This window comes from Nomascus leucogenys, chromosome 22a (genome assembly GCF_006542625.1).
Source record: "Nomascus leucogenys isolate Asia chromosome 22a, Asia_NLE_v1, whole genome shotgun sequence".
NCBI lineage: Eukaryota > Metazoa > Chordata > Mammalia > Primates > Hylobatidae > Nomascus > Nomascus leucogenys.
This window is the reverse complement of record NC_044402.1, coordinates 67,049,582-67,071,313: the sequence shown is the minus strand read 5'-3', so window position 1 is coordinate 67,071,313 and position 21,732 is coordinate 67,049,582. Positions and strand designations below refer to the sequence as shown.

The 21,732-nt window shown below is 41.6% G+C and overlaps 1 protein-coding gene across 1 annotated transcript; it reads left to right on the top strand.

Moving 5' to 3' along the window:
• Positions 1–1,238: 1,238 nt before the first annotated feature.
• On the top strand, positions 1,239–21,501 carry ADGRF2 (adhesion G protein-coupled receptor F2). Its single transcript, XM_030802292.1, has 8 exons — positions 1,239–1,310; positions 5,651–5,693; positions 6,796–6,947; positions 7,886–8,119; positions 9,093–10,454; positions 14,805–14,846; positions 18,357–18,416; positions 21,454–21,501. Exons 1-8 carry the CDS (start codon positions 1,239–1,241, stop codon positions 21,499–21,501), a joined length of 2,013 nt encoding a protein of 670 aa, XP_030658152.1.
• Positions 21,502–21,732: the final 231 nt, after the last annotated feature.

Genomic DNA, 21,732 nt, shown 5'->3' with positions numbered 1-21,732 from the left:
AAAATACATTTACAGTGATGAATAACAAAGTAGCCTGTTTGTGTAAGAACTACAAATGTTCTGACAGCTGTATTAATAATAGGCTGAGATAGGCAATACAAAATATTTTAAATAATCATTGAATTTCAGTGGAATTTTAGCTAGGCAAGTATTTCAATGGAGGAAACATGATTGGAGAATGAATTTTGCCTAGTCTTTAAAATAATGACATTGTTTCCTATGGAATTATGCACGATTGGGCTAGAGTTCTTCTTGGCTAAAAATGGTCAAATAGCAAATATAAACCATTGTGATTGCTTCTGGCCTTTGTTGATGACATTCAAATCTTCTGAATCCTTTTATCTAAAAGTGAAGAAACAGCAAATAGCTTTCAAGGATGATCTCAACTCAAGATAAAAAATATTAACATTATTAAAGTGTAATATTAAATTTCTTAGCTTAGGTGAGTCCTCTATAGAGCACAGACCCTGATGCAAATTATGAACTCTTCCCGCCCACCTCCCCTCCATACTTCCTCCCTACTTTCCTCTTTCTTTACCGAATATACGGTGTGCCAACCATGTGTCAAGCACTGTTCTAGGTGTCAAGGAATCAGTTTAGTTTTGATATCATTTCTGGTATAAATAACAATAACAGACCATGCTCAAGATCAGTTTTGAAGAAATCACCGATTACCTATGAACATATAATTCCAGAGTTAGGTGGGAGAGAGGAATAATAGGCCAAGCCTCTTCAAAAGATATTTCTAGGCTGAGTTTGCCCGTAGGAAGCCCAGCTCATCTTCTACTGTAGCCACTCACAGATTTCTTAGCCCTGCCTAGCCCAGAGACTGAATCATCATTCCTGCTCCCTGAATATAGGCTGTTATTTATTACATCCATGCAGGCAAGGTGAAATCTGGCAGGCAGTAGCTTCCTTTGGAGGGGTTCTCATGTTAGGAGTGACATGCAAGCCAACAGCAGAGGGTGGGGGATATCTCAGCAATTGCCTGTGTCTCCCAATGCTGCCTGTGCTGTCACTGCAGCCTCCTAGAGAACGAAGTCAATGGGAGGCCACAGGACACTGCGTCTGGAGCAGAAAGGTCTGAGTAGACAGCACAGAAGAGGAAGACAGCCCAGTCTCATAGGTGAACTGACTGGGTCTGCAGTGGCATGGAACCTATGAAAGCTTCAAATTGGAGACATTTTGCCTTTTTATTTATTTTTATAGAAAGAAGCAAGTCAGCTGTGTGGAAGACAATGACTCATACACTTTTGCTGTACTACTTGGTGTTTCTTTTGCCCACAGAGTCCTGTAGGACATTGTATCAGGTAAGAAAAGGGGAAGGAGTGGAGGATGAACTGGTGGGGAAAGCAAATTGGCAATAAAATCCATCAGCTAACCAGCTCTCGGTTACCAGAGAGCTGAAGTATAGGGAAAAGATGCTGATAGAGTGACTGGCCCAGCCAGAAGTAATTGCAACTACAGCTAAACAAAACCCACTTTAACCAATAGCTACACATTGCTTTTCTCTCAACTTTTTTCCATGAGTTCCTGAGATGCAGTGAGGCTCAAGTGATTTAAGAGTAATAAATACTTTGTTCTATATCTTCTGACAGTGAATGTTTCAGTTGCTCATAACCATGGTGGTACCATTTCCTGGGGGCACTTGAAAATGTGGGGGTGTTAAGGGTTGCCATAATGACCAGGAGGTATTAGTGGCATTTAGAGGCAGGGCCTAGGAATGGCCTGGCACAATGAAGCGTTGTCCCATCCAAAATGGAAACAGCATCTCCCATAAGAAACCTGATAGTGAACACCATGAACGGGCTAGAAGAAGCAATGAGCAACTCAGGCAGTGGTTAAGCAAGGTCTCACTGGGACGGAGTTTCTGGCAATGGACTCTTTTAAATTTTGTAGGATGGAGGCCCTATGGCTCTTTCTGAAATATTTTTTCTGACACCATAAGTCATTTTAATTTTTCTGTTAGTTACTCATTTAAAATAAGGTGTGGAGGAGTACTGAGAGAGGATACATGAAAACATTTTGAGCATCTTCTGAAGAGAGTACTATTATTTGACCACAAGTTCTGGAAGGCAGCTTTGAGATCAACTGGTGAAGCTCCACTCCCTTATTTTGAGGTTAGGCAGATGGAGACCCATGGTGTGGGATGTGATTTGCTTGAGGTACATACTTACTCAGTTACAGGGCCAAGGCCAGAACCCCTGTTTTCAGATTCTCGGCTTCTTGATCTTTCCATTTTAATGTATGTCTTCTTAACGAGAGCCTCTTTAGGAAAAAATGACTTTGGAAGTTCCTTCCAAGAGTTTTTCAAATGATATTTACTTTACCCTCAAGTTAGTTTGTCTTTGCATGGGAATCTTCTCCATGGCTCCTCTTTCCCACTAATACTAAACAGGTACCTGGTTTCCAGGAGAAGTTAGAGACTCTTGGAAAGACCATTTCCTGAAGGCTGTCCAACCCTACAGCTTGTTACTATTTCCTCCCTTCATTCCGTTTCTGCATTCACACTTTTCTGCAAGACAGAATGTGGACAGTAGGCAGAGCATGGGAGGTTGGCTTTGTTTCTCTTGATCATTGGGATTTACCTTACTGGGAACATTCTATTCTTCTCTTCTCATTAGACAAGCTGCTGGGTGCTGAGCTGCTGAGCTGCTGATGCTGCTAGCTCCTGACCTGCTTATGCTCCCAGGCAGCTCAGCAGGTTGAGCAGGTTGCCGGTTTGCAAGTATCTTTTTTTCACAGTATTAGGTTGGGGACTGTTGGTATCCAAAGCTAAAGTGATCTATACTGGATGCTACACTAGAAATGAAATAACCAGAGGAGTATGTGATGTGCTTTGGCAAATTTAGATGGGAAGAAATTAATCAGGTCCTTTCCTTAAGAAGGCCGAGTTTTCAGAAGTCCAAGTAAACAGAATATCATGGCTTTCTGCCCACATACATGATAAATATAATGTGACTTCACTTGGGTTTGTTTAATGGACCAAGTATCATCCAGAGTTGTTGACTTATAACTGCATTTATCACAGTGTATTGAAGACCATGGTCCTATCAAGATGGGTTTTGAGTATCTTGAGATGCCTATATTTCCTTCCACTCATCCCCTCTGCCTGTTGCACTTGAACATAGGCTGGCCGTTTAGAAAAGGCACCATTGTAGGAATCAGGAGATCTAAGTTCTCGTCCTAGCTGTAAGGGGCATTTCCTGCATGGCATTGTGCAAATCACCACAATATCAAGCCTCATTTTCCTTAACTGTAAAATAAGAGGGCTGGATTGGATGATCTATAAAGTCTTCCAAAATTCTGAAGATATTATTTTAGCATTCTTGTTTGGTGCAAGAACTTTAATTCCTCCACCTATAAAATAAGGCTTGATTCTCTGGACTATAAAATGAGAAGTCATCTTCTGTCAGTGATTTCACAGATATGAATCCTCAGTGATACTTTCTTGACTTTGGAGAGATCCCAAAAGCTCAATTCAGATTCCCTGCAAGTTCTTATTTGGTAGAGAAAAGAGGGAATATTCAGCCTTGTTTCTTGATAACATAGAGAGAAGTAAGGTTGTGAAGAAGAACCCCATGAGTTGGCATGAACCCCAAGCGTTAGTCAAAGAGCTGTGTCAGTGAATTTCCAATTTCTTCCTCAGTGGATTAGAACTTGGAACTCAAGTTGGAGTAATTGGGTTAAGGCTCTTCTCAGCCACTAGGAAACACTATTCCAGTGCAGAAGCAAGAAAACTGTCTTTTTCTCTCTCCTCTCACACACGTACACACATGAACATATATGTCAGTGCATACTAAAATGTATATATGCATACACACATATGTACAAGACACTGAACTAGCTACTTGGAGGAATATACTGAAGCACAATACACAGTCCATGTTCTCAAGGAACTTGTAATTTAATTGAGGAGCTAATATGCTTCTATAAAAAAGATTGGATAGCAAAATGGCAGGTCAGGTGAGAATATGCCAAGCATTGAATGTGTGTTTGGCTGTATGGATGATGATTCCTATAGGAGCCAGAGGAAAAGATGTATCATGTGTGGAACTGGATCAGGAAAGACCTCTTGGAAGGGGAAAACTTGAGCTTTGTGTGTAATTGAAATTCAGTAAGTTTATGTGCAGAGTAATAACCGTAGTAAATTCTTAAATACACTTATAGTATTCTTAGATCCCATTCGTAGTGCTTTTCATAGATGAGCTCATTTATTCCTCATAAACATGCTCTAGGGCAAGAATCATACAATTATAGTACTATAGTTCTTACTCTACTTTATGGAAGAGGAAACTGAGGCTCAGAGGGATAAACTTTCCCAAGGTCTCAAATGTTGGTGTTGAGATTTGAACCCAGGTCATCTACTCCCAGAGTAGGTCCCTTGACCACTATGTGACACTTTCTTAGTGAAGGGTCAGGTGTAGTCTCGATGGATGTGACAAAGAGGGGGTTCTAATTAGGAGTGATGGAGATGCTCACGGTATGGGGGAGCTAGGTTTTGGAGGAGTCCTCCTAAGGAAAAAGAATGCAATGTTACAAATACAAAACTAAGGGAAAAGTGAAAATTTATTTAGAATGAGAAAAGGAATCACAACAAATTTGGAAATGCTGGATAGTATTATTTAGCATTGTTTAGTAATAAAACAGTATTTTTATTAATGAAATGCCCACCTTTTAGTTCTTACATTTTTGACTGTATACTTGCATGATCTTATAATCTTTTTCTATAGAGAGAATAGAAATATTATTCAGTCTTTCCTGCAGCATTATTGATCAAATGTTTTTTTCTTATTATTGCTAATTTAGAGAAGTATCTTTCAGTTTCTAATTTACTATTAGTAATGGCATGTAAACATGTAGGACTGTTATCAAATTTGGGAAAATTGTATCCAATTTATTTCATATGTGAGCTGCAAGATATCAGGCAACTTAGAATTTTCTTGTTCTGTGAATAATTGTAAATGTTCTTAGCACTGATGTCACTTAGGTGTTGATGTTCTCATTGTAATGCAGAAGTGACTGGAAACTACATAAGTATATCTGACTAAATTCAAACTAAATGTAACAACTTAACTTGTCCAGAATCCATGAATACATACAGCTTCTCTGGTGATACCCAAATTGAGGGAGAGTATGAAGGAAGCAGAAATGAAATGGCAAAAAATGATGGCCTTAACAGATGGCAGGCAGTTAAAACATTTTGCTTTTGAGAATTTAATAAAACATATGATCACGTGACCACATGAGATGATCTGCTCATTGAGCGTGACAGGAGAGCAATCTGCTCATTGCTAGACCCTCTCCTAGGGCTTCGAAAGGTCCCATACGAGCAAGGGACTCTGAGGCTTAACCTTCGTCAACTTCCTGGTCAATCCGCTTCTGCTCATAATGTGTTTCCTGGATAGAACATAAACTCTTCTTACTGGAGAGAGAGGAGTGCTCATACTGAGTAGCAGTGGGAGAGGAATGTGGTCCAGGCTGAAGGGAAAATGGGGTCACAGAGGAGCCATAATTCATGGACTTGGCTTTGGGTGGGCCATGCTGGTATCATAGCTAATTTAACTGTAGTTGTTTGTGACTAAAGTGAGCCATTGGGCTGGCATATCAACAATTGATTTTGATGCGAATTTTGATTTTCCCTTTCTAGGCTGCCAGCAAAAGCAAGGAGAAGGTGCCTGCCAGGCCACACGGTATGTTGGCAGCAGTTACTTATCACATGGAAGTCTTGCTGTCCATCTATTGTAATAGAGGGCCATTCTCAGCCCTCTGTCCTGTGGCATGGCAGATGGAATCCTTGATGACTCTGATTTTTTTCCTTCATATTAAATTGTACCTTTGTCTTTGTTTTTCTTTTTGACTTTTATGTTTGGGGGTACACGTGCAGGTTTGTTACATCGGTAAATTGCGTGTCACTGGGGTGTGGTGTACAAATGATCCCACCCAGGTAGTGAACATAGTACCAGGTAGTAAATTGTACGTTTCACCCCAGCCCTGTTCCTCTCTCCTCCCAGCACCCTCTGCTCCATCCTCGTCTAAGAATTCTTTGCCATAGATCCTTTGGATTGAGCTCATTCAAACTGGGCCAGTGGCTAGAACAGGTCTGTGAGAACTCATTGATGATGTAACATATTATAGCGTTCCTGACCTGAGAAGCTTCTTAGCAAACGTTGGAAGCAGTGGATTCCAACTAGTGGACTGCACTGTGGGTTCGTCCCTTTCACTTCTCCTGGGACAGCTCCTTTTTTTTGTTTTGTTTTGTTTTTTTTTAGACAGAGTCTCACTCTGTCTCCCAGGCTGGAGTGCAGTGGCACAATCTCAGCTCATTGCAACCTCCACCTCCTGGGTTCAAGTGATTCTCCTGCCTTAGCCTCCTGAGTAGCTGGGATTACATGCACGTGCCACTTCATCCAGCTAATATTTTGTATTTTTAGTAGACACGGGGTTTCACCATGTGGCCAGGCTGGTCTTGAACTCCTGACCTCGTGGTTCACCTGCCTCGGCCTCCCAAAGTGCTGGGATTACAGGCATGAGCCACCACACCCAGCCGTGTTCCACTTTTATCTATTCTATACACTAGAGTTCAGGATAAGATTTTGTTGGAAACAATAAAATTTTGTTGCTGAAATAGATGATGACCACTGATCCATTTCAGTCTTCCTCCACTTTAGGAAAAGAAGACACTGATGTCTGCAGGATTTATGTGCTGTCACTGCAGTGACACCTTGGCGATTGGCCCAATGGGCCCAGAGCCCAGACCTTCCCATATGATATGGTCTCCCTTCATTTTCCCAGGTGTATGCGATGGTGTCTGTACAGACAACTCCCAGTGTACTCAACCTTGCCCTCCAGACACTCAGGGAAATATGGGGTTTTCATGCAGGAAAAAGACGTGGCACAAGATCACTGACACCTGCCGGACTCTTAATGCCCTCAATATCTTTGAGGTAATATCTTTTCTTTTGCAATATAGATTCTAATGTGGACTCTATGAGCACAGTGGAGCCTCCCATTGGCAGTGGATATTGCCCTCAGTAAGAAAGAGGATGAGCGTGTGGCAGGGCAGCATGTAGGGATGGGTGAATAGATAAGCACCCACTAGCCTCACTTTCTATGCAAAAGTAGCCTTCTAAACTTTGCGTATCGGAAAGTCTGTGCCCATGGACTCCTGGCCATGTGAAGGGGCAGGCTGCAGGAGGCCAGAAGGGGGTCCCCTAAAGCAAGGGTCAGCAAACTTCTATAAAGTGACAGAGAGAAATATTTCAGGCTTTGTGGGTAACATGGTCTCTGTCGTGCCTACTCAACTCTGCCATTGTAGCATGAAATCAGCTGTAGACAGTATTTAAATGAATGGGCGGGCTGCATTCCAGTAAAACCTTATTTACAAAAACCAGGCAGCCAGCCTGGGTCCATAGTTTGCCACCCCTGCCTTAAAGTATAGGAACTAGAGTCTGAATCTATGGGAGATACTTTCTATTGCTATTTTCAGTCTTGGTGTTCCAGTTGATTCATCCAAATCGAGTTTCAAATTTCTATTTTTAAGACAGACTCATGGCTCATGATTTGCCCTTCATAAATATTACAAATAAGCTTAAATGGCACTAGAAATTTCTATATATACAGGCTATCTGAAGTGACATGCTGAAGATAACAGTTGTTATTTGGGGAGAAGGGGGTTAAAGAATAGGTAGATGGGAAGTAGGGACTTTTATTTGCTGGTTCATACAACTTGGTATTGGTCAAGTTATTTGACAGCAGATATGACTCTGAGAGTGTAAAATAGAAAAGCATTATATTAGGCTGTCCTAAGTTTTAGTAAAGGTACTTTTACATTTAACACAAAAATAAAAATTATAAAAATTTCTTTCTTTTTGCCATATCGTAGGAGGATTCACATTTGGTTCAGCCATTTGAAGACAATATAAAAATAAGTGTATACACTGGAAAGTCTGAGACCATAACAGATATATTGCTACAAAAGTGTCCCACAGATTTGTCTTGTGTAATTAGAAACATTCAGCAGTCTCCCCGGATACCAGGAAACATTGCTGTAATTGTGCAGCTCTTACACAACATATCAACAGCAATATGGACAGGTGTTGATGAGGCAAAGATGCAGGTGAGTGTCCCTGAATACTTGGTAGAGCATTATCTCAGTGGGAAAGGAATGCAGGTTAGTTGGAGTATTCTGTGAGCTTCTTAGGGACTAGGAACCATGTCTTTCACATCAGTATTTCTAATGTCTAGCAAAGCAAGTGTTCAGTAAATCTTCATTAAAGAAAGGATGAATAAGTGAATGGAAAAAGTAAACATATTTAATCAACAAATATTTATAGAGAGCCCTTACTTGGTACTGTATTGAACTTTGGAGTATGAGTTACCAATGTATCTTTTGGCTACTGAATACATTTAAATGTTTCTTAAGAAGCATTCTATGTTCTGGAGAGAGAAAGACTTTTCTTATTTTCCTTTATGAGTTAGGGTAGGTTGCTAAAATGGAAAACAATTGAATGCAAAGAAAACAGCCATACCTATCCACTGCAGAAGCATGAAATAGAACGGGATCCATTTTGCTTGGTTTTGATCTTCAAAGCAAAGATAGTAAAAAGTAGATTCAGACTCCAGGGTGAATTTCCAGTTTATTATGTTCTTGTATAGGGCCCTGCAACACATTTGGGATGCAAGACAGGTTAATCACGTGGTGGGTTCTCTGAGCAGGGTAAGCAAGTTGCTAGTTTCACTTAGGTGTGATATGGAGGGGATGATGGACATGAGCATGTGGAAAGCTGCCCAGTGGCCTGGCTCGCAGGAGGCCATTGCATAAATGGAGGAGGGCATGGTGAGGCAATTCCTTTGTAGCTCTATCATCTAAGTCAAACTTCAGTGTACATGCAAGTCACCTGGGGATCTTATCAAGATGCAGATTCTGAATCATTAAGTCTGGGGTGGGGCCTGAGGTTCTATATTGCTAAGAAGTTCCCAGAGTATGCCTAGGTTGCTGGTTGGAGGAGCACACTTTGTAAAAGTGAGTGTTGAATGTGCTGGCAGTTTCAGAGAGTGGCTCAGTACTAACACTGGTTCTTCATTGGCAGAGTTATAGCACCATAGCCAACCACATTCTTAACAGCAAAAGCATCTCCAACTGGACTTTCATCCCTGACAGAAACAGCAGCTATATCCTGCTACACTCAGTCAACTCCTTTGCAAGAAGGCTATTAATAGATAAACATCCTGTTGACATATCAGACGTCTTCATTCATACTATGGGCACCACCATAACTGGAGATAACACTGGAAAAAATTTCACTTTTTCAATGAGAGTTAATGATGCCAGCAGTGAAGTCACTGGGAGACTGTTGATCAGCAGAGATGAACTTCGGAAGGTGCCTTCCCCTTCTCAGGTCATCAGCATTGCATTTCCAACTATTGGGGCTATTTTGGAAGCCAGTCTTTTGGAAAATGTTACTGTAAATGGGCTTGTCCTGTCTGTCATTTTGCCCAAGGAACTTAAAAGAATCTCACTGATTTTTGAAAAAGTCAGCAAGTCAGAGGAGAGGAGGACACGGTGTGTTGGCTGGCACTCTGTGGAGAACAGATGGGACCACCAGGCCTGCAAAATGATTCAAGAAAACTCCCAGCAAGCTGTTTGCCAGTGTAGGCCAAGCAAGTTGTTTACCTCTTTCTCAATTCTTATGTCACCTCACATCTTAGAGAGTCTGATCCTGACTTACATCACATATGTAGGCCTGGGCATTTCTATTTGCAGCCTGATCCTTTGCTTGTCCATTGAGGTCCTAGTCTGGAGCCAAGTGACAAAGACAGAGATCACCTATTTACGCCATGTGTGCATTGTTAACATTGCAGCCACTTTGCTGATGGCTGATGTGTGGTTTATTGTGGCTTCCTTTCTTAGTGGCCCAATAACACACCACAAGGGATGTGTGGCAGCCACATTTTTTGTTCATTTCTTTTACCTTTCTGTATTTTTCTGGATGCTTGCCAAGGCACTCCTTATCTTCTATGGAATCATGATTGTTTTCCATACCTTGCCCAAGTCAGTCCTGGTGGCATCTCTGTTTTCAGTGGGCTATGGATGCCCTTTGGTCATTGCTGCCATCACGGTTGCTGCCACTGAACCTGGCAAAGGCTATTTACGACCTGAGGCCTGCTGGCTCAACTGGGACATGACCAAAGCCCTCCTGGCCTTTGTGGTCCCAGCTTTGGCCATCGTGGTAATAAACCTGATCACAGTCACACTGGTGATTGTCAAGACCCAGCGAGTTGCCATCGGCAATTCCATGTTCCAGGAAGTGAGAGCCATTGTGAGAATCAGCAAGAACATCGCCATCCTCACACCACTTCTGGGACTGACCTGGGGATTTGGAGTAGCCACTGTCATCGATGACAGATCCCTGGCCTTCCACGTTATCTTCTCCCTGCTCAATGCATTCCAGGTGAGTCCAGATGCTTCTGACCAAGTGCAAAGTGAGAGAATTCATGAAGATGTTCTGTGATTAGGTGCTTGTGACATTAGATTTCTACGTAAAAGCCAATGGATTTGGAATAGCATATGGAGTGGGGAAATAAACTTTTGTTCCAGAGAGACCTGGATTTGGATCCTGACTCTTTCATTTACTAATAATGTATAACATGATCTTGGGATATTTACTCAACTTTTTCAAGCCATATTTTCCTCACATATAAAATGAGTGCAATACTGTTCACTTTATAGGGGTGTTTGGAAAGTGAAATTAAATGGTGAATGGGAAAGGATCAAGTACTAAAATGATCTAAAGACCATAGACAGCCTAGTAATAGGCTAAGTTGTTATGCTTTAAAAATTAAGCAATAACACCTTCCCCAAAATTTAGGTGTGTAGCTGGAGGTATTAAAGTTTATTACATTTCCTTCCATTTAGGATTTTTAGCTACCATTGGAAACCATCTTATTTTAACATGGCAAGCTTTACAGAGAGGTATCGAAGATAGTTCCTCCTCTCTTCTCTTATCACACTTAGATGAATTAAGCAATGTTCACAGTTTCATGTGTATGCTTTGCCAAATTTTCTATGCTTATACAAATATATTTTCACATAACACAGGGGTTAAAACAATGTATATTATTGTGTAACTTGCTTTTGCACTTAAAAATATGCCCTAGAATTTTCCCAGCTTATTATGCATGAATATGTCTCTAATGGCTGCATAGCATTCCATATTCAATAATTGAAATTTTTTTCCATTTTTTTGTGTTATAGTATGTGAATGATCCAAAGTTTTTCATATTAAATGTTAATATGTAGATAGTAACCAATTGAAAAGAAAGCTTTTATTTTTCTAAAGATATCTAAAACATTGTCTTTTTTTCTGAATGTGTGTGGTAGCCAGTAAGACTATTTTCAAGTAAATGCTTTACCTAATTGCTAATAGATATCTTAAGTCAAGTATCTTCTCATTTTCCTTTTTCAGAATGTATGTATAAATGATTTCACTTTATAATAAACGCTTTGATGTCTTGAAGAACAATGTTAATAATAATAGGGGTATCTCATATTTTGAGTCTACTTTTTTTGCACTTCTATAGAAAATATTAATTGTGTCCTACATTTGTATAGCTTTTGGTAGTTATCAGTTGCTTTATGCATGTTTACAAAACTAGTCATTGAAAAGACTTGGGTAAAACCCCTATTTTTCATAAACCCCTCATGAGCTCATGACTCATTCCACAGCATTTTCCTTCTCTTGTCTCCTTTAGGGCCATCTTATCTGTCAGCTTGGTTTTGGACAAGGCTGTGAGCGCTTGCATTTTGATATCATGAGTGCCTTTACCTGTCATAGTAGGATCACTTGTGCTTTCAATTTAGTTTCTGCCTTGAATCCCAGTAAGGAACAGGGAGGGGTCTATCTAAGTGCCAGTACAGACGGGGCAGTGAGGAGCTGAGAACAAAGTGTCAGTGAGGCCCGGTGGGGGGCACTAGGCAGTGCTGTGTCGGAGCTGGCCTGTATTGGCTCACAGGAGCTGCCTATTATATTTTCATGATTGTTCTGAGCTGGCTGTGAACACAGTCATCAATAACAATTAAATCATATAGACTTGCAATTAAACAAATTGGGTTAAAAGTAAAGGTCATGTATCCTCAGAACTCATCACTTCCTAATTATTTGTCTACCTTTTCTCTTGAGGTTACTTGCCTCTATTGTGTCTGCATGGTGGAAAATCTGTACAACGATGTGCTACTGCCCATCTCTTCCTAAATCCATGCTCAGCGATGTCACAGGGCAAGATTCAAATAGGCCGTGGTGGGTGTAATTAACTATAGAGATGGGCAAACGGTACAAATGAGGAGAGTTTATTGCCATTTACTAGCACATCACTGGATCAGGGCATCCTCTGAGGGAGGAGAGAGAGGAGCCATGGATCTACTGAGATGGGAGACACAATCAACTGGGTGGAAAAAGCAGGAGAAATGGAGTCTTAGGATGAGGAGAGATGAGGGGCAGCAGCAGAGGCTGATGGGGCACAGACAGAGGGGAGAGATCCTGAAACATATTGAGAAGCCCAGACGATGTGGGAGGAAGACTCTTGTAAAGATTTCCTGGTCCTAGCCCCAGGGGAATATCTGCACTAGTTTTAAAGCTCAACCATCCCCTTTACTACAGAGGTTTTATTATGGTGTCGGTTGCTGCCTCGATTACCCACCTTGTCCATCCATAACTTCTGGTTGGCATCCTCCTCTTGTATTTACTGAGAGTAATCATGGGCTGGGTGAGTTTTTGGGACTCCCTCATAGCTGTTTTGGTGGGAAAAAAATAAAGCACATATACCAAAACCTGGGAGAACACCTTGAGATTTACCTGTCCAAACTGTGCTTTATCTACTAAAAGAAATGCAAAGAAGCTGCTACTGGTGAATTGTTTGTTAGGTATATTCTCTCTTCCCTTCTCAACCAGATATTAAACTTTATGGCCAATTTTTTTATCCAAATCTTCTGAAAGATATTTTGCATAACTTTCTCTAAGGTGGCATGGGCCAACGAAAAGTGATCCTAGTGGAATATTTCCCTGTTACATGTTTATAAAGTCATGTTTATAGTCATGTTACATAACTATAAAAGTGCAGGTTGCATAATAAAGAAATTAAACACATACATACACTCAAATGAAGAGAAACTACATTTATTACTTATTTTTTGCCAAGCATTATGCTTAATGTTGCAGATACAAATATAGATAGACCAATCCCAAGGAATTAAAAATCTTATAAGGAGAGAAATTCCTCTTAGTTCTTTAGCCAAAGAATATTAGCCATCAGCATATTTGTGGAAAAAACATGCTAGAATTGTTGTTCCCAGATCTTTAAAAAATATAATTCCTGGGCCAAATTCACAAAGATCCTGACTTGAAATGTATTCCTAGTACCAAAATCAGGCTGGAATATATTTGTCCCAAGGGGCCTTATAAGAATGATAACTTTGCAACCTAATGGACCATGCCAACAATAATTTTTTTTGTAGCAGATACAATAACAGATTTCAAAAATTACCTTGTAGGCTCAGAGTGTTATGCAGAAGAACAATCTCATAAGAGCCACATGGAGATTAAGCTTTTGAGGGTTGGAGTGGCTGAAGAGAAAGGTGTATGTTAGTGTGTTTGGGGGACTGGATTAGCTGCAGGGATGTACACCGGTCCCTGTAAGGTCCTCCACCTCTCATCTGGGCTTTTACCAAATAGTGGTAGATTTGGTATTGTTCTCAGCGATGAATACCAGGTTGTAACATCTTTATGGTACCCGCTGTATAAAACCCATGCACCTCAACAGGCCTCTAGGTAGGTAAGAGTTCACACTCACTTATGAAGTCAGAGCAGCTTAGCAAGGCTATTCCTAAACAAAAGGTCATGATCTCACCTCCCTTTTCAGATGAGCCATGGACGGAGTAACTGCACATTTAGGAGAAATTTTTGTCTAATGAATGTTCCTGTCTATCACATTTTGAATGCCAAATAGCAGCTTCCTTTTCCTTAACTGAAAAATGGAACTGCAACTTGCCCTTCCTTCGTCAAGGGGGGTTTTGTGCCAATGTATGTGAAAAAGAAGTAAAAACTTCAAATGGACGATAGCTATAGAGGAACGGCCAGTTTTGGGTTTTATATGGGGGTTTTTTTTGGTATGGAAAATAAAAGATATAAAAGCTAATTAATTCCTTCTATATCATCATATTGGGAATACTTGTCATGTGCTTAGAAACTCAATCTATTTAATGTCATTAATTTTTTGAGGATGTATATACTTGATTTTTCTTTGCAAGTTTTATAATATTCTTTGTAGCGGATGAGAGAAGGAGGCTGAAGGTGTTATGGGAAGCTGAGCAACAGCTGTTTCTGCTCTTTTCTGTGGAAGCTTCTCTTACTTAGTGTTCAGGGACAGCAAGCTTGCAGTTCGTTGCCCAACACCTCCTCTGACTCTTTCTTGGATCATTATATTCAGTTGAGAGGCCCAGCTCCTGCTAAGTGCAAACACATTTAATTTGTCCAATGTAAAAGGAAATTTAAAAAATATTCCTGTATGATGTAGGGACCTTGGTCTCTTTGGTTTACTGAGGTACCTCTACAGTGGCTGCCATGTGGAAGACACTCATCAATATTCATTGAATGAATTTAGGTGTTGTGATCTAAGGATGACAAATTAAGAGATTTCATAAAATTGTTTTCGTTTTATCAAAATAGGAATTGGTAATAACTGAGAGTATGTTTTATCATCATCATTCTTTTGTAAATGGCTCTTCTTCCCCCTTCTGTGTTTCCCAGGGCTTCTTCATCCTAGTGTTTGGAACCATCCTGGATCCAAAGGTACTGAATGTAAATTCTTCTTGTTGCTTTTTCTGTATTATCAGTACTTGGCCATGTAAAGGCTTGTAAAGACTATTTATTGAAAAGCTTTCACTTCAGACGTTTGTACAGATGTGTGAAGCCTGGATCACTGCTGTTTACAATGCAAATGATATTGACCAGTTTGCAAGTTCTTATGGGAATAAATGTTTTATGTACATTAGGGCTGATTCTTGAAACAATTGTAGGTATTACTATTTTCAATTTTACAGATGAGGAAACTGAGACTCAGAGTGAACAGCTTGCTCAAGATCACTACAGAAACCCACTCTGATTAGTTGAAGCAGAAAAGGAGCTTATTAAATCTCGCAATATTATCTTTGGGAGGGTCTCTTCGGCTTGGAGTTTTGGAGGCTGTACTCCAGGAATAGTTAGCAATGCATGGCACAGAAATGCTCCACAAGAGATACCATTGTTCTTCCCCACTTTCCTGGGCACAGATAGCACAGCTCGCCAGGCCAATGTCAGGCAGTAAACACTTAAGCCAGAGTTGCTGCTACTGCTGCCTGGGAGATCACCTCACCCTGCCTGACTGGTACACCAGCACCTGCATTTATGCATTGTTATGACTGATTGGCTGAGTTCAGGTCATGTGGTCACGTCTTAGCTGCAAGGTTGGGTGGAAGTGTGAGTTCCTACTTCTATCTTGAACAGCAGTGGAGTCAAGAAAAGAAACTCTTCAAATACAGATGAGTCTTGATAAGTGATGAGCATTGAAAACAAAAACCAAGCAAATGAACAAACCCTCAAGTGTTTATTCAGGCTTCTAAGATCACCCTCTTTCCATTGTACCATACTACCTTCTGGAAAAAGCAAAGCAAACAACCCTGTCAGATATAAATGCAAACCCCTTCTGTCAATTAAAGTAAATAAATAAATAAAAATGAAAAGGAACAGGACCACGTTGGATTTACAAAACAAAGCAAAAAAACAAACAAAAAACCCCAAACAAACAAAAATATAATCCACTTCCTCCCCCAAACACCCCACCTTCACTGCAGAGTTTGTTTACTTATTTATTTATGTTTTACTATTTATTTTTTACTTATTTATTTATTTATTTTTTACTAAATAAGAAGAGCACCTGTATTCAGCTGGCAAGACTTAGAGAAAAGGACATGTTAATTTTTTTTTTTTTTGAGACAAAGTTTCACTCTGTAGCTCTGGCTGGAGTGCAGTGGCACCATCATGGCTCACTGTAGCCTTGACCTCTTGGGCTCAGGTGATCCTCCCACCACAGCCTTCTGAGTAGCTGGAACTACAGACACATGCCACCACACCCAGCTAATTTTTAAACGTTCCTGTAGAGATGGGGTCTCCCTATGTTGCCCACGTTGGTCTTGAACTCCTGAGCTCAAGGGATACACCCATCTTGGCCTCCCAAAGTGCTGGGATTACGGGAATGAGCTACTGTGTCCAGCCTACTGCCAGTAATATTCCATTAAATTAATATCAAAGGTTTGTTAAAAGGTCAGGAGATGCAGAGCATCCTGGCCAACGTGGCGAAACCCCGTCTCTACTAACAAATACAAAAACGTAACTGGGCGTGGTGGCATGCACGTGTAGTCCCAGTTACTCAGGAGACTGAGGCAGCGAAATTGCTTGAACCCAGGAGGCAGAGATTGCAGTGAGCCAAGATCGTCCCACTGCACTCTAGCCTGGCAACAGAGCCACTTGGGATGCAGAGACAATAATGCTTTCTCTGCCTTCTCCATTAGATTATGACAAAGAACAAATGCAATTTTGTAGGTAAAAACACAAAGCACTTAAGGTATTGCCCAGTCATAGGCCACAGGATTATGTTTCTATTACTCATAATAACACAACTAGTATCTGTAGCCAGAGTACCAGCAGCCGCATTTTAACTTAGTTTACCAGTGTTAGGTGAGATGTGCAAAGAACTCCAAGTCATGGAACCTTCTATCAAGATCAAAACCTCTTACCTTTGCAATTATGATATGAAAGGTAAATACTCCAAAGTGTCACAGGACCATACATGATTCATTGACCAAAAGTTGTATATATATATATATACCAATAGTCTTCAAACTTTTAGGATTAGTAAAACACAGTGAGTACATATCCCCAGATGTGTTCATTATTAACCTAAAAAGTGTTATGTACATTATGAAACCTAAGAGTAAAAAAGGGTGAGAACAAAGAAATGTAAGTAGAAGTGCCCATGTATCTTCACGAATCCCAATGGGCCCTTGGGCACACCGTCCTCCAACCCTGAGGGATGGTTTGAGGTCTGTGTGTCACAAAGAATACGGCATCTGCAGGGAAGGGGGAAGCCACCCTGAGCTGGAGGACTTTGGCATATATGAATTGTGAACACAGAACTTCTACAAGGCCTTGGAAGGTGGATAATATTTTGTATAGCAGAAATAAGAAGAGGGCCTGTATTCAGCAGGCAAGACTTAGAGAAAAGGACAGGATGACCTAGTCAGGGAAGATGAATTTCATGGACTGTTGCTATGTTGTATAGTACTTTTTTCTTTGAGACGGGGTGTCATTCTGTTGCCAAGGCTGGAGTGCACTGGTGCGATCTCAGCTCACTGCAACTTCCGCCTCCTGGGTTCAAGCGATTCTCCTGCCTCAGCCTCTCGAGTAGCTGGGGTTACAGGTGCCCATCACCACGCCCGGCTAATTTTTGTATTTTTAGTAGAGAGGGGTTTTCACTATGTTTACCAGCCTGTTCCCGAACTCTTGACCTCAGGTGATTCACTCGCCTTGGCCTCCCAAAGTGCTGGGATTACATACAGGCATGAGCCACCATGTCCAGTCGTATAGTACTGTTTTTCCTCTAGAAAAGGTGATTTGAATAATTGACAAATTGTGAGAAGTGATTATGTAAGTGCTCCATAAAAATAATGCCAAAGCTAGGCCAGGTGCGGTGGCTCATGCCTGTAATCCCAGCACTTTAGGAGGCCGAGGCAGGCGGATCACGAGGTCAGGAGATTAAGACCATCTTGGCCAACATGGTGAAACCCTGTCTCTACTAAAAATACAAAAATATTAGCCAAGCATGGTGGCACACGCCTGTAGTCCCAGCTACTCGGGAGGCTAAGGCAGGAGAATTGCTTGAACCCGGGAGGCGGAGGTTGCAGTGAGCCGAGATGGCCCCACTGCGCTGCGGCCTGGATAACAGAACGAGACTGCATCTCAAGAAAAAAAAAATAGAAGCTATGTCGAGGAATTCTCAAACTTGTGGCAAACTGTATTTCTCAGGCATTGGCTCCATATTTAAGGCCCTGAAAGTGAGTATCCTATGCCACCTCCACCTCTCTTGTCTCTTCCCATCTTTCCACCTTTTCCAAGACTACCCCACCAGGTCACTGATCCCACCATATCCCTCCAACAGAACCTAGCTGCTAACACAGTACCTGGCCACAGTATCTGCCAGGCCCAAGCATACGTGTTACCTTCTTACGATCTTCTAATTCTTAACTTCTTTTGTTAAATATCCAGGTAAGAGATGCCTTAAAGGGTCGAGTAGCCTCTGCAAAAAGGAGCTCCAGAATATCAGAGGTAAAGCTTTCATATTCATTTTTGTATTTAAAAGTTTAACAAGATAACAATCTTGGAGTTTCTGGCATATGGAGTGTTGCTAACACTCTTACCTTAACACTTTGCAAAGTGGATTTCCCAGGAGTGCCGGGTGCCTCCTAAACAGTTCAGATTCTTTCTGGAATATGGGGATAAAAAGAGATGCAAGTGGAGTTACATGAATTTAGAGGAGAGTGACAAGGTGGCTGGCGTTGGAGGGTGAACCTCAAACCACATAGTAGGAGAGCAGGTGACGAAAGAAATGAGAGAAGTCTTAGATTCCCATGACATCTCACTTGTTCTCTATGACTCCAATCAGTTGGCCCACATCCAAAGTGTAAAAACTCCAGGGAAACAAATTCTGATCCTACACAAAGAACTACTCAAGAGGGGCCAGCTGCCATGGTTACTGAAGTGGCTTAAGTGGGCTTGGGGCCTGCACAGGGTTGCTGTAGAGAAGATTCAGTCATTGGACAGCAGGCTGGACTATAACAGGGTCTCTAACTTATCTTCTATTCCTGTGACTTAGAAACAATGTATTGTTATGCAAAGAATGAGGGCCATGAACTGTTTTGAGGGAGGGAAAAACTGCTGCTCAATTTTTAAAAAAACTTTTAAATGGCAGCGAAAGGAGAGTCAGGGTTGGTCCAAGGAATACACCCACAACAAGCAAGGAGGCGATCTAGAGCGTCCCATGCCAGTATCTGCTAGGGTCCACATCCCCCGTCATGGACTGGGGCTTCAGGGGATCTGCGTGGAGAGAAGCTAATTGATGGCGCTGGGCACCCTGTGGCCCTGAGAGCAGCACTGCCCCATCCTCGTTCCTTGCCTTTCCATTCCCTCTCTGTTGATTTCTTTAGCCCTCCTCTTCTCTTCTTTGTCTTCCCTCTCTTTTCCTGTTCCCTTTTGCCTTACTCTTACTTAACCTTTGGTCTTGTTTTTAGTCTTTGGTCTCCATGCTTGGGAATCTGCTGGTTTCTCTGTACCCCTTTCAGCTTTAAAAAAAAGGAGCCAAAGTTTAATGCAAATGACATTAATACATGTCTAAAGCGATGTTCTCAACTTGGGCTACACATTAGAATAAACTGGGAAGCTTCAAAAAATGGGGTTGCCTGGGTCACACCCCTGGAGATTCTCATTTGATTGATCTGGAGTGTGGCTTGGATTTGGGGGTTTTGAAAGCTCCCCAGGTGATTCTAATGTACAGTCAAGGTTGAGGGTCATCCATCTAAAGCCTCCCTGAAGTGTCCTGGTATTGCAAATATTTGTCTCCAACAAGCATCCCTGATATAAGTACTCTCCTCCTTCACTTTGGTCTGCCGTGGTGCTCTCAGGAGAGAGTCCTGACTCTCTCAATCCCTTCCAATTTAGCTTTGCTCCTTTCCTTATGTGTTTCAGAATTGATCCATTCAGGTCATCATAGAGAAATTCTGCTTTTCAGTGTCATAAAATCCTAGTCATTTCTCCCACTTCTCTTTGTGGTTTTATGTGACTGATAAGTCAAAATTTTTATGAGTAGTTGTCAATTGTCTGATTCAGTGGTTTTTGATGCTGGCTGTACCTTAGAAACATCCAGGAGGCTTTAAAAATATACCACTTCAGGGCATGGTGGCTCACGCCTATAATCCCAGCACTTTGAGAGGCTGAGGTCAGGAGTTCGAGACCATCCTGGCTAACATGGTGAAACCCTATCTCTACTAAAAATACAAAAATTAGCCGGGTGTGGTGGCGCATGCCTGTAGTCCCAGCTACTTGGGAGGCTGAGGCAGAAGAATCACTTGAACTTGGGAGGTGGAGGAGTTGCAGTGAGCCCGAGATCGCGCCACTGCACTCCAGCCTGGGTGACAGAGTGAGACTCCGTCTAAAAAAACACACACACACTTTCCAGGCCCTACTCAAGAAAAATTAAATTAGAAACTCTTGGAGGTAGGGCCTAAGCATTTTTTAAAGCTCCCCGGTGATTCTAATGTGCTACCTGGGTTAACAATCACTGGCCTTGGTACTCGATAAATTTATCCTAATTTCTTGCACTTCTTCCTTCATTTCTTGCTCACTAGCTTTAGGTCACTGCCTGCAATTAGTTTTATCAACGCTGCTCAGAGGACAGAAGTAGGTGTTTCATCTGTGCTCCTCTCTGCTGCTTTGTAGGTCTCTAATCCCTAGGTAGCAATCTTCTGTAGTCCAGATTCAACTCCCCTCCTCGTGGCGCCTGCTTGGATAGTATCAGTCCAGCTTCCCAAACCCAGCATAATAAATTCGTTTGCCTGTGTTCATTTTATATCTGATGTGATGAATTAGCCTATGTTTATGTGGTAGTAATTCTACCAGTGAGTTAATGTATTACCTATCTTAGGCAACACATTCCTAAAACACGAGGACATCCTTTGGACACAGGCGCATTACAGGGGGATCGCTTTAACGCTGAGGATTTCAGCAGCCCAGCTGAGAAAGAGCTATTTGAGAGCTTGGAGCCATTTTGCTGTCTCTCCTGCTGTCTCCATGCCACTCAATGTCTTCTCCACTGTCCACCACCCTCCCAAATTAGGGTCTCCTTCAGCAGGCAGAGCCAGGCCAGGCCAAGGAGGAGGAGGGTCTCTCACAGCAGTCGGTTCCTGTTGTCAGTGGTTCCAATATAAAAAAGGAGAAAAGAGAGGCGGGCGCAGTGGCTCATGCCTGTAATTCCAGCTCTTTGGGAGGCCACGGCGGGCAGATCACGAGGCTGGGTGTGGTGGCGGACGCCTGTAATCCCAGCTACTTGGAGGCTGAGGCAGGAGAAACACTTGACCCCGGGAGGCAGAGGTTGCAGTGATCCGAGATCGTGCCACTGCACTCCAGCCTAGATGACAGAGTGAGACTCTGTCTCAAAAAAAAAAAGAAAAAGGAGAGGAGAGGAATAAAGTGAAGGAATAAAAGGAATTGCTGTGGATCACAATTCCCCAGGTGCTTTGAATAATTGTGATAATTGAAAACAGACTAATAATGATATTTAATAAATGCAATTATACTTTGTCTTCAACAGAATGCTTCTTCTGAATTATCTTGTCATCCCATCAAAGGCCCAACTTAACAAACCAGGCTACATCCCTAACCTGGGAGGTGAGTGCAAAGCAAGGGGTTCCCATATACGTCATATATGTGACATTTCTTTTAAAATTGCAATTTGATTAATTATAATTAGAAATGATTTTTTCTTCATTAAAAGGATTCTCCTATACAGTCTATTCTCACCTAGCTATGGTTGGAAATATATTCGCACTTCAAATTCTGAAGCTACTGAAATTTTTTTTTGTCCCTGAAA

Excerpts from the sequence above, each read along its gene's own strand:
- ADGRF2 (XM_030802292.1), top strand. The coding sequence starts at position 1,239 with ATGACTCATACACTTTTGCTGTACTACTTGGTGTTTCTTTTGCCCACA. Across the intron at positions 6,948-7,885 it reads ATGCCCTCAATATCTTTGAG|GAGGATTCACATTTGGTTCA; the intron begins GTAATATCTTTT and ends GCCATATCGTAG. Across the intron at positions 14,847-18,356 it reads GAACCATCCTGGATCCAAAG|GTAAGAGATGCCTTAAAGGG; the intron begins GTACTGAATGTA and ends TTAAATATCCAG.